This window comes from Podarcis melisellensis (assembly GCF_964234715.1).
Source record: "Podarcis melisellensis genome assembly, chromosome: 3".
NCBI classification, from domain to species: domain Eukaryota; kingdom Metazoa; phylum Chordata; class Lepidosauria; order Squamata; family Lacertidae; genus Podarcis; species Podarcis melisellensis.
This window is the reverse complement of record NC_138530.1, coordinates 18,109,823-18,121,716: the sequence shown is the minus strand read 5'-3', so window position 1 is coordinate 18,121,716 and position 11,894 is coordinate 18,109,823. Positions and strand designations below refer to the sequence as shown.

Here is an 11,894-nt window from a genome sequence, read left to right as displayed (position 1 = left end):
TTTGTCCCTGAAGTGGGTGTCAAACTGACACTTGTTCAGACATTCGCTTATTCTCGCCAACAATATCTCTGGCATTGGGGGGGAAGGAGCCTTTTCCCCACAGACCTCACTGGATGGTCATAGTACAGTGGACGCTCAGGCTGAGAACGTGATCCGTGCGGGAGGCACGTTCGCAACCCACAGCGTTCGCAACCTGCAGCGCTGCATCTGAACGCATGCGGGTTGCGATTCGGCACTTCTGCTCATGCACAAAGCACAATTTAGTGCTTCTGCACATGCGCTGAAACCCAGAAGTAACCTGTTCCGGTACTTCCAGGTTCGGCACGGTGCGCAACCCGAAAACGCGCAACCTGAAGCGTCTGTAACCTGAGGTATGACTGTAATGGGCAGGCTAGATACAGAAGTGCTTGGAGCAATAGATTCACATTTGTATACTAAGCTATATTCCAGCCATGCAAAAAGAATTCAGAGGTTTTTGCACATAAAAGGTAAAGGTAAAGGACCCCTGGACAGTTAAGTCCAGTCAAAGGTGACTATGGGGTTGCAGCGCTCATCTCGCTTTTCAGGCCAAGGGAGCCAGCGTTTGTCCACAGACAGCTTTCTGGGTCATGTGGCCAGCAGGATTAAACCGCTTCTGGGGCAACTGGACACCGTGACAGAAACCAGAGTGCATGGAAACACTGTTTACCTTCCCTCCGCAGCAGTACCTAGTTATCTACTTGCACTGGTGCTTTCAAACTGCTAGGTTGGCAGGAACTGGGACAGAGCAACAGGAGCTCACCCCATTGAGGGGATTCAAACTGCCAACCTTCCAATCAGGAAGCCCAAGAGGCACAGCGGTTTAGACCACACACACACACACACACCCCTCTCAAGGACACATTCCAGGCGAAAGCACTCAAGAAGTGTGTGGCTTCTGGGACGCTGTGTGGATCCCCTTTGGCCCATAGGTCTAAGGTTCTGCACCCCTGACCTAGTGTGTCCTCAAGGTGAGCATGGTGGCAGGGAAGTTGGCTGGAGTCCAGGACATGCTGTGTCACCACTCTCTGTGGATACGCTGCAACATTTTGTTGTCGTCATCCCCCAACCTTCTTACACAAAACAAAATCCCGATAATTTGCATGGGCAAAATTGTCGAGGATTCCCAAAGCACAAAACCCCACTATCAAGATTTTAACAAGCTAGACGCATCTGATTGCAACGATTAAGAAAAGTATTCATTTATCCTGACCTCTAGCACCATCTGCTGTAGAAACAGTTAAAAGCGCCGCCAGTGCGAAAGCAAAAGCCATAGGTTCAGTAAAGAAAAGGAGGTGGGGGTGGGAAACCTTAGGACAAAAGAGAAATACATTTACCTTTTTTTTACCTTTACATCTCCAGTGAAGAGGTATTACCTTTGGCAAGGAAACGTAGGTACTTTGGAACATAGGTTTCTTTCGAATCCTGGGTCACACCATTGGTCCATATAGTTTAGTATTGTCTGCACATACTGGCAGCAGCTCTCTGGGGTTTGGGGTAAGGCCCTCTTCCTGTCCTCCCAGGAGATGCTGGGGATTGAACTCACAACCTTCTGCTTGCAAGGTGGATGCTTTGCCATTCACCTGAGACCCCTTCAGAGCAAGCCAAGCTGCATTATGTCATGGTAGCTTGACGTCTGGTGCCACTCTTATCAGGATAAATTAGTGGACGTAGGAAAAAAATCACCCTCCTCACTAGCTTTGAAGTGTGAACTGCAAATTACTTGGAAGATGCAGTTTGGAGAATGGCTGCTTTAAACATAGTATTAGAAAGATTCTATTGTTTCTATCTGCCGTCACTAAGGAAAGAAAACAGCATGTGACTTATACTTGTAAAAAAAGCAGAAGCATTTTTGTTAGGGATTGTAGGACAAGACCTGCCAAGGAAAACAAAGAACTTATTTATGTACGCTACAAAAGCGGCAAGAGTCTTGATAGCACAAGGATGGAAGAATGAGGAAATCCCAAGGAAAGAACAGTGGCAAGAAAAATGGATGAGCTACGCAGAGTTGGCTAAATTGACATACAAATTGTGGGACAAGGTCAACTGTGACTTTAAGGAAGAATGGGAGCTTTTTACAACTTATCTAAAAAGACAACAAAATGATCTGGAGTCCTTGGCAGGTTTTGAATAAACATACACAAATTTATTAGTTGATAATATGGTAGATAGATAATGTAAGGACATGTATAATTTTATAACATGCAGAGAGTAATATGTGCTGAGAAATCAGAGTTAGGAGCTCAGGGAAGTCTCGGGGGGGGAGGGTTTGAACGAGGGGGAATAATGAATATGATTTGACAATTTGTTATGTGGAATTTGTTAATAAATACATTTAAAAAGGGGGGCAACAGTATGTGATTTATATTAAGAAGAGAAGAAGAGTTTGGATTTGATATCCCGCCTTTTACTCCCCTTCAGGAGTCTCAAAGCGGCTAATATTCTCCTTTCCCTTCCTCCCCCACAACAAACGCTCTGTGAGGTGAGTGGGGCTGAGAGACTTCAGAGAAGTGTGACTGGCCCAAGGTCACTCAGCAGCTGCATGTGGAGGAGCGGAGACGCGAACCCGGTTCCCCAGATTATGAGATTACCGCTCTTAACCACTACACCACACTGATCTTAAGGTATGGTATCCTCCAGGAAGGAAGATAAAAAGGTGGCAACTCATGCAATATTGCCTTATCCTTGCCTTGTCTCTATGTCAGGGGACGTACAGCCTGTCAGAGATCCCGAAATCTGCCATTTTGCTGAAGAGCAAAAGTGCTCCACCATTAGGGAACTGAAACTGCAAGTAGCATAGGGTGCCAGGGCCTGCCTAGCAAAAGATGGTTTGGATCCACGGACCTCTGGGTTCTGAATTTAGCACATTCCCTCTTCACCTCTCTGGTTCTGTCCTGGGTGCCTCTGAGCATGTTCTCAGCCTAGGAATTTGTTTCAGGCCTGCAGGGATTTTGCACAAGAACCCAAAGCTTTCAATCGATTGGCATGTTTTCTTCAATGGAAATTGCTGCTATAGTACCATTTAAAGGAGCAGTGGCCTTTTCAGGGACTGATGTCACACGTGGGTGGCGCTGTGGTCTAAACCACAGAGCTTCTTGGGCTTGCCAATTGGAAGCTCGGCAGTTCGAATCCCTGTGACGGGGTGAGCTCCTGTTGCTCGATCCCTGCTCCTGCCCACCTAGCAGTTCAAAAGCACGTCAAGTGCAAGTAGATAAATAGGTACCCCTCCGGCGGGAAGGTAAACAGCGTTTCCGTGCGCTGCTCTGGTTCGCCAGAAGCGGCTTAGTCATGCTGGCCACATGACCTAGAAGCTGTGTGCGGACAAACATCGGCTCCCTCGGCCTATAGAGCAAGATTAGCGTGCAACCCCAGAGTCGTCCACGACTGGACTTAACGGTCAGGGGTACCTTTACCTTTTTAGTATTTAAAGGAACAGTGGCCTTTTCAGGGACTGATGTCAGAGATTTCCTCATGTGATTTATCCTAGGAAATGAGGATGATTGTGTCACTCACCAGCTTTGCACATCCTATTTTTTTAATTATCTTCTGTTCCTCAGGCTCTTTCTACTAGTATATTATGAACATTGTGGTAGTTCCTGTTGTCCTGCTGCTTTACTTTTCGCAGCCATTTCCCTCCGCTATGGTGGTTTTGCTTGCCTATGCTTACCTCTAAATCATTTTCTAGTTCAGGGATGGAGAACCTGTGTCCCTCCTGATGTTGTTAAGAGCACCCCCCCCACATCAGCTCCAGCCCGCAGGACCGATGGTCAGGGATGAGCAGAGACGAGGTCCTACAATACAGTGGTACCTCGGGTTAAGAACTTAATTTGTTCTGGAGGTCCATTTGTAACCTAAAACTGTTCTTAACCTGAGGTACCACTTTAGCTAATGGGGCCTCCCACTGTCACTGTGCCGCCGGAGCACAATTTCTGTTCTCATCCTGAAGTTCTTAACCCAAGGTACTATTTCTGGGTTAGCAGAGTCTGTAACCTTTAGGGTCTGTAACCTGAAGCGTATGTAACCTTGAAGCGTCTGTAACCCAAGGTACCACTGTATCCGGAATGCCACAGGCTCCCAATTCCTGTTCTAGCTGAAACAACTTAACGAAAAATGAGATTCCGGCTAACATCAGGAGGAACTTTATGACGGCAAGAGCTGTTCGACCATGGAACGGTCTCCCTCAGGAGGTTGGGGGTTCTCCTTCCTTGGGGGTCTATAAGCAGGGGTTAGATGGCCCTCTGTCATGGATGCTTTGGTTGAGATTCCTGCATTGCAGGGGGGGTTGGCCGAGGTGCCCCCCGGAATTCCTTCCAACTCTACCATTCTATGAATTCCTCTCCCATTCCGCTGTGTGCTATAGGAAATACAGACTTTGCTAGCATTTCAGATCCTCGCTCCTTGCCCCATGCTGGGAGATTCTGGTACATGCTCCCAACTTGTAGAGCACTGCTCTGCGTCCCTAGAGCAGGGTGCTATTGGACTACAGTTCCCACCTGCCCCTGCCAGCATCACCAATGGTGGAGTATGATGGAAGTTGTAGTTGTAAATAAAGGACCCCTGGATGGTTAAGTCCAGTCAAAGTTGACTATGGGGTTGCGGCACTCATCTCGCTTTCAGGCCGAGGGAGCCAGCGTTTGTCCACAGACAGCTTTCTGGGTCATGTGGCCGGCATGACTAAGCTACCTCTGGCACAATGGGACACTGTGGCAGAAGCCAGAGTGCATGGAAACGCCATTTACCTTCCCGCCACAGCGGTACCTATTTATCTACTTGCACCGGCATGCTTTTAAACTGCTAGGTTGGCAGGAGCAGGGACAGAGCAATGAGAACTCACCTGACCTTCTGATCAGCAAGCCCAAAAGGCTCAGTGGTTTAGACCACAGCGCCACCCACTGTCCAGTCTAGATGTCCAGTAATATCTAGAAAGCACCGCCACGTTCACCATCCCTGCTCTAGAGAGATAAACCGTCTTCTTAACTACAAGATGCAACCGTGCTTCCTAATGTTCAAAGCACTTTGTATCTTATTTCAGTAAAACTTACAACCACCCTGTAAGACAGACCACTGTTATCATTGCCATGCTTTAGATGGGACAGGTCTTCTAGTGAGTTTGTGATGGAGGCAAGCTTTGAATGAGGGATATTCTAGCTCACACTTGTAGTCACTGTGCTGTCTTCCTTTGCAGAAGCACCCCAACCCTCGCTAGAGGTAGGAAGTGCCTTATACTGTCTAGCCCCCACTGACTGGGAGGGGATCCCCAGGGTTTGGGTTAGGGGATATTCCTAGCCCCACCTGCAAATGCCGGCGATTGAACCTGGGGAACCTCTGCATTCAATACAAATCTTCTACCATTGAACTACCATGGTACCTAGGTTCTCAAATGCCTTGGTTCCCAAATGCCGAAAACCCGGAAGTAAGTGTTCCAGTTTTCGAAAAAGTTTCGGAAACCGAACGCCCGGTGTGGCTGTCGGCTATTGTTTCCAGGGCGCCTGCACCAACCAGAAGCCACGCCTTGGCTTTCGAACATTTCAGAAGTCAAATGGACTTCCGGAACGGATTACGTTTGAGAACCAAGTTACCACTGTACAGCCCTTTCCTTGCTATTTAAATAGAAAACAGGATTTCCATATATCCTCTTTTTCATTTTCATGGGTAGAGTCATCATAGGAATCCCTTGTTAAAAGCAGAAGTCGGCAAATGCGTCCTCTTTTTTGCTCTTCAAAATACGGCAACCCTAATATGTTAACACCATGTTTGGTGAGGATAATACAGAAGTTGTAGAAGGAGCCAGAAGACAATCTGTAGGCAATACCATATCATAGTGAACAGGGGGGGAGAGAGAGAGGTACCAAAACCCCGTGAAAAGAGCAAATGAAAGAGACCGTCCTAATGGGGGTGTTGTTTATTAAAATATAATCTCTATAAAGATACCATATTATACAAAACAGAGAGATAGAACATTCTATTAATCACATGCTGTACACAAGGCTTGGAGAGATTGCTACACAGGGCTGGCTTTGCACGGCAAGGGCAAGACAAGTCCATTCAGAACATTTCTGGCCGAAGAGCTCGGAAAGTCCTGCTCCTTCTTTCACAGCAGAATCTCAGAGTCCTCCAAAGAGTCGTCCGCGTACAGTAGTTCACCGGCTAATGTGCTGCCGACAGGAAGGGTGCTGGCCTGAGACCACAGCAGTCCGTTCTGTGAGGGTGTGTGCTGCAGCAAAGGGGTATCTTCGTCTTCTGATCTCCTCATGCTGCTAAGGTGATCTTCGTTAGCCCCACTCAAAATGTATCTGTCCCCCATCCCATTGCTGTCATGGACGTCCACGGTGACCACAGTGGTCTCTGGTTTTTGGGAACAGGACTCTATGATGTGGTTAGGGTCAAGGTCCGTGTCTATCCGGGGAAACTCTGAGTCTTCTGTCAGCTCTTCCACACTGTCCTCCATCAGGCTGGTGTTAATATAAATTACGTCCTCGGGTTCACTGAGAGCGGGCAAACTTTCCGACAGCTTCTCCAGGTGAAGCTTGAGTTCGGAGAAGACGGGCCGCTCCGCGGGATCTGCCCTCCAACAAGAGTACATTATTTCGTACCTGAGGTAGAAAGGAACAGGGTGGAGTGAAGCACGTTCTGTTTGCTTTAGAGATTTATTGGCCAAAATTCTTCCTGCCGGGGCTTACAACTTTTAAAACAATTATAAAATACAATAAAGTCTCACCAGAACAGCAGCAGTAAAAGCAAATACACCTGTGCCTTGGGAACAATGCTTTGGAGTGGAGAGAACAATGGAGGCTCTCTCTAATCCGGAGTTTCCCAAACTTGGGTCTCCAGCTGTTTTTGGACTACAGTTCCCATCATCCCTGACCACTGGTCCTGCTAGCTTAAGGATGATGGGAATCGTAGTCCAACTGGAGACCCAAGTTTGGGAAACTCTGCTTTAATCAGTAATAAATTATGGTTGTTGATGTTGACATGAGTCTGAGCTGAGGTGGTGCAGCCACCTGCTGAGGCTAAGGTGTTTTTGGCCAGGCCAGTGCATCATTGGAAGTCCTAGGTGCGTTGCCTTTGAGTTCCATGAAAGAAGGAAGGTGGAAGGCCAATAAAATAGCTCTGGGAGTGGTTTTTAATTTTACTTGTTTGTGTACTGGAGAGGAATTCTCTTTATTATTTATTAGACTCCTTATCTTTCCCTTCACCATGAGGATCCTCCAACATAGTGGAGAAGGAGATGTTATAAGGAGGAGGAGCTATAGCAGAACGGTGCCCCAATGTTGCATTTTGAGGACCAAGTGGTCAAAAATGGCGCTGCGGGTTAAACCACAGAGCCTAGGACTTGCCAATCAGAAGGTTGGCGGTTCGAATCCCCGTGACAGGGTGAGCTCCCGTTGCTCTGTACCAGCTCCTGCCAACCTAGCAGTTCAAAAACACGTCAAAGTGCAAGTAGATAAATAGGTACCGCTCCGGCGGGAAGGTAAACGGCGTTTCCGTGCGCTGCTCTGGTTCACCAGAAGCGGCTTAGTCATGCTGGCCACATGACCCGGAAGCTGTGCTCCGGCTCCCTCGGCCAATAAAGCGAGATGAGCGCTGCAACCCCAGAGTTGGTCACGAATGGACCTAATGGTCAGGGGTCCCTTTACCTTTATATGTACGGTGCATAATACTCAGAAACATGCAGGAGACAAAGCATTCAAAATGCTGGGAATCAGGAGTGGTGGAGAAGGTCAAGCGAAGAAACAAAGAGACCTCAGAGCTTGCAGCTTCCCAAGCTGGCAGACTGCAACAGTGACAATTGTCTTGAGCAAACCATTGTCTTTTGCATTACTGCAGAATCTCAGCCAAATTACAGGGAAGGGCTGTATGTAGCTCAGTGGTGGAGCATCTGCTTTGAATGCAGAAGGTCCCAGGTTCAATCCCCAGGAAGGGGTGGTTCAGACCCCTGTCTATAACCCTGGAGAGCCACTGCGAGTGAGCACAAACAATACTATGCTGGACCAATGCTGGACTCAAGTATAAGCCTACTTTTCCAGGACATTTTTTATGCTGAAAAAGCCCCCCTTGGCTTATACTCGAGAGCCAGCGTGGTGTAGTGGTTCAGAGCAGTAGTCTCGTAATCTGGGGAACCGGGTTCGCGTCTCCGCTCCTCCACCTGCAACTGCTGGGTGACCTTGGGCTAGTCACACTTCTCTGAAGTCTCTCAGCCCTACTCACCTCACAGAGTGTTTGTTGTGGGGGAGGAAGGGAAAGGAGAATGTTAGCCGCTTTGAGACTCCTTCGGGCAGTGATAAAGCAGGATATCAAATCCAAACTCTTCTTCTTCTTCTTCGGGCTGCTCCTTCCTCCCCCTCCTCCGCCTTTGCTGCGGTCGGCAGCGGAGGACGAGCAGCCTGAAAGCAGACCTTTCGGGCTGCTTGTTCTTCCTCCGCCACTGTCGCCACCAGCCTCTGCCCCTTGGCACCACCCTAGGTAGGCAGGGGGACAGGAGGGGCTGGGGAGGAGAGAGAAGCCCCCTCTGCCATGTGCACATGTGCATGCGCGCACACACACACTCCGGCGCACCAGGAGGTTTGTGGTGTGGTGAATCGGCTTATACTCGAGCCAATAAGCTTTCCCAGTTTTTTGTGGTAAAATTAGGTGCCTCGGCTTATATTCAGGTCGGCTTATACTCGAGTATATACGGTGCTTCCTATGCATTATTATTGCAGTGAGATAAAATACTTACAACTCATCTAAGCAGCCTTCTGGCTGCTTCAGTCTGTGCCCATGAAGGAGGTAGTCGTAAATTTCATGGTTCTGCACTCCTGGGTATGGAGTCATCCCTTGGGTGGCTATCTCCCACATTGTAACACCGAAAGCCCACTGCAGGGGACACAGAGATAAACATAGATTTAGTTGGCGTTACAGAATACCTTGGGAAAGATTATCTCCTAAAGTGCAACCCTAAACACACTGACCTGGGAATAAATCTCACTGAACTCGGTGAGACTGATGCCCAAAGGAAGCTAGGATTGGGCTCTGTTCCCTCATACATTGTTTGAAAATTCTATTTGCATTTGGTACAAATGCAGTGAAGCTCACATTTGGGGGGGGGGCAGGCGGGTTGTAGGTGTTGTCAACTTCATCAGATGCATTTCTGCTGCATCAGAACTAGGTGCACAGGCAAGCGTCAAAACGGACATGAGTATATAAGGGCTACTTTTTCCGTTCAAATGAATGGATAGATGTTGCATGAATTTCTCGTTTTCTCCAATCTCATATAGTATTCAGTTTGCTACATTTTCCGCACCAGTTTGCGAATTCCAGGGTGCATTTATCCTATTACAGTCATACCTCGGATTACAGATGCTTCAGGTCGTGCGTTTTCGGGTTGCGCACCGCGCTGAACCCGGAAGTACCGGAACGGGTTACTTTCGGGTTTTGGCGCTCGTGCATGCACAAAAGCACTAAACTGCGCTTTGCACATGTGCAGAAGCGCCTAATCGCGACCTGCGCATGCGCAGAAGTGGCGCTGCGGGTTGCGAACGCTACAGGTTGTGAACGTGCCTCCTGCACGGATCATGTTCGCAACCCGAGCGTCCACTGTATACACTTTTGGGGACTAATTGCTCCAAATAAAACACACTTGTGTATATTATTTCCACCAATATATTCATTTTTATGCATACATTCCCCTGATATATACTTTCTTTGGGTGACAGGAGTGGAGACGTGCATTGCAAAATTCAGGCAAGGGCAACTTTCACAGAACCGCTGTGTTCCATTTTGCATAATGTTTCAGGAAGCCTGAATTACATCGGTGTGCATTAAAATGCAAACCAAACTGAATGTTCCTCCCATTACGTACCACGTCGCTTTTTGTCGTGTAAACGCGGTCAGCAAGACTTTCTATCGCAATCCATTTCACAGGCATCTTTGCGATGCGCCCCTGCCGGTAATAATCGCCGCTGTAAATCTTCTTGGATAAGCCAAAGTCTGCCACACACACAGTCATGTCGTCCCGTAACCTGCCCATTGATTAATATGAAGTAGCATTAATACAGATTCTTGTGAAAAGGACAAAGGCAACTGAAATATGTAATATTATGTGCAAGCTTTTGGAAAAGACAAAAGGCATGGCAACGATGTAGCTTTGAAACCCATGTGGTCCTTCCCACAAGGAACCCCTGGGAAAATGAAGATCTATTAAGGGATTAGGGATTTCTAATAAGACAGTTCACAGCATTTTCACAAAACCACAACCCCTGGGAAAGCCCTTGAGGGTTAAATTAGGCCTTTAATTTTATAGCTTGCATGCACCTTTTAAATGACTCACAAACACTTCCAAAATAATAATTTGCACTGATGGGAGGTCTCCTGCCACGATTCCCATCAATCTACCCATTTATTATTCTCATGCTGTTGCTCCATTGTTTGCCTTTTTTAATTGGTATGTTCTTAATTTATATTTTATGTACGATTGCATTTTGTGCATCAACGAAAACCACCCTGAGATCCCATTTACACAGTCAAAGGCTATCTACAAATTGGAGAAAACAAAATAAAATAAATTGCACAGATCCACAGATACATATGTTCTGGATCAGGCACAGGCAAACTCGGCCCTCCAGGTGTTTTGGGACTACAACTCCCATCATCCCTAGCTAACAGGACCAGTGGTCAGGGATGATGGGAGTTGTAGTCCCAAAACATCTGGAGGGCCGAGTTTGCCTATGCCTGTTCTGGATCCAGGCAGCTGCAGAAAATAAAAGTTTTCCCCCCCTTTTAAGCCCCAAACAAGCTGCAATTGTTGGGTGAGGCCTGCTAGGATCTTTTATCGCTGCCTCAACGAATTGCTAGGCAGCAGTCTGAAAAGCTAGGAAAACCTGGGCTAGACCTGATCCAGATTCTGGCACATTTTGGGCATATCCTTTTATTTGAAGCATTTCTTCCTTGCAGTTCAGTCAAAAAGGCTCTGAGAGAGGCTTGCATAAGATCAGAGACAGTCCATGCCTGCAGGTTTACAGTCTAAAATAAATTACACCAAAGCAAACAGAGATACAGTAAGGAGAGGAAAACAAGAAAACTCTGGCACCAGTTCTTAAAGTCACATGACCAGCTTGAATGGAAATAGTTTAGGAAGCGGAGACCACTTCCCACCATCACTTTTCACCAGTTCAGTGGCAACCCAGATTCTCAGATCTGGGCTCTGTAACTGGTTCATCTAGGCCAGGCCACAGAAAATTTGCAAACTTGGGAGAAGGATTCCTCTTTAATGTGCAAGTTTTCTAAGTGCAGGGAGCCTTTTTGCCTCCGATAGAAGTGCAGGGAGCCTTTTTGCCTCTGAACGCTCCCCGCAACTGCAGACTGAAGTTCCAGCATGATTATTCTGAATGTGCTCCTAAAAGGATGTTCCAAAATTCAGAAATAAAGTAGTTTCTGCTTGACTTTTACTCAAACCTGCAGATTCACAGCAAGATTAACATGCACTTTTCATTCCTCTTTCTGGATCGGCAAAACCTAGAAAGAAGACTGAAGCCGGACTGTTTTATTAAGAGTCGAAGGAAGGAACGTAGAAACTCACATGCAGTTTCGAGCAGCCAGGTCTCTGTGGAGGAAATGCCTGTTGCTGAGGTATTCCATTCCTAGAGCAATATGGATCATAAACTTCAACAAGGTCTGCAGTGGTACATACTGGGAAAGAGGAGGAGAGATGAAAAATCGTAATGAATTCAACGTATTGTTAACAAGCAGCAACAACAACAACAATACAGTCATACCTCGGGTTGAAGTAGCTTCAGGTTAAGCATTTTTGGGTTGCGCTCCGCAGCGACCCGGAAGTAACGGAGCGCGTTACTTCCGGATTTCACCGCTCGCGCATGCGCAGACGCTCAAAATGACAT

General features: G+C 47.3%; 1 protein-coding gene across 3 annotated transcripts in view; it reads right to left on the bottom strand.

The window, feature by feature from the left end:
- Positions 1 to 5,905: 5,905 nt before the first annotated feature.
- MERTK (MER proto-oncogene, tyrosine kinase) overlaps positions 5,906 to 11,894 on the bottom strand; it is a 52,944-nt gene continuing 46,955 nt past the window's right edge. For all 3 annotated transcript variants that reach the window (XM_081903803.1, XM_081903805.1, XM_081903804.1), the window contains exons 16-19: positions 11,576 to 11,685; positions 9,860 to 10,019; positions 8,738 to 8,874; positions 5,906 to 6,611 (exon numbers count right to left, since the gene is read on the bottom strand). In XM_081903803.1, the coding sequence (XP_081759929.1) occupies positions 6,110 to 6,611; positions 8,738 to 8,874; positions 9,860 to 10,019; positions 11,576 to 11,685 (909 nt within the window). In that variant the 3' untranslated portion in view covers positions 5,906 to 6,109. The remainder of the gene's footprint in view (positions 6,612 to 8,737; positions 8,875 to 9,859; positions 10,020 to 11,575; positions 11,686 to 11,894) is intronic.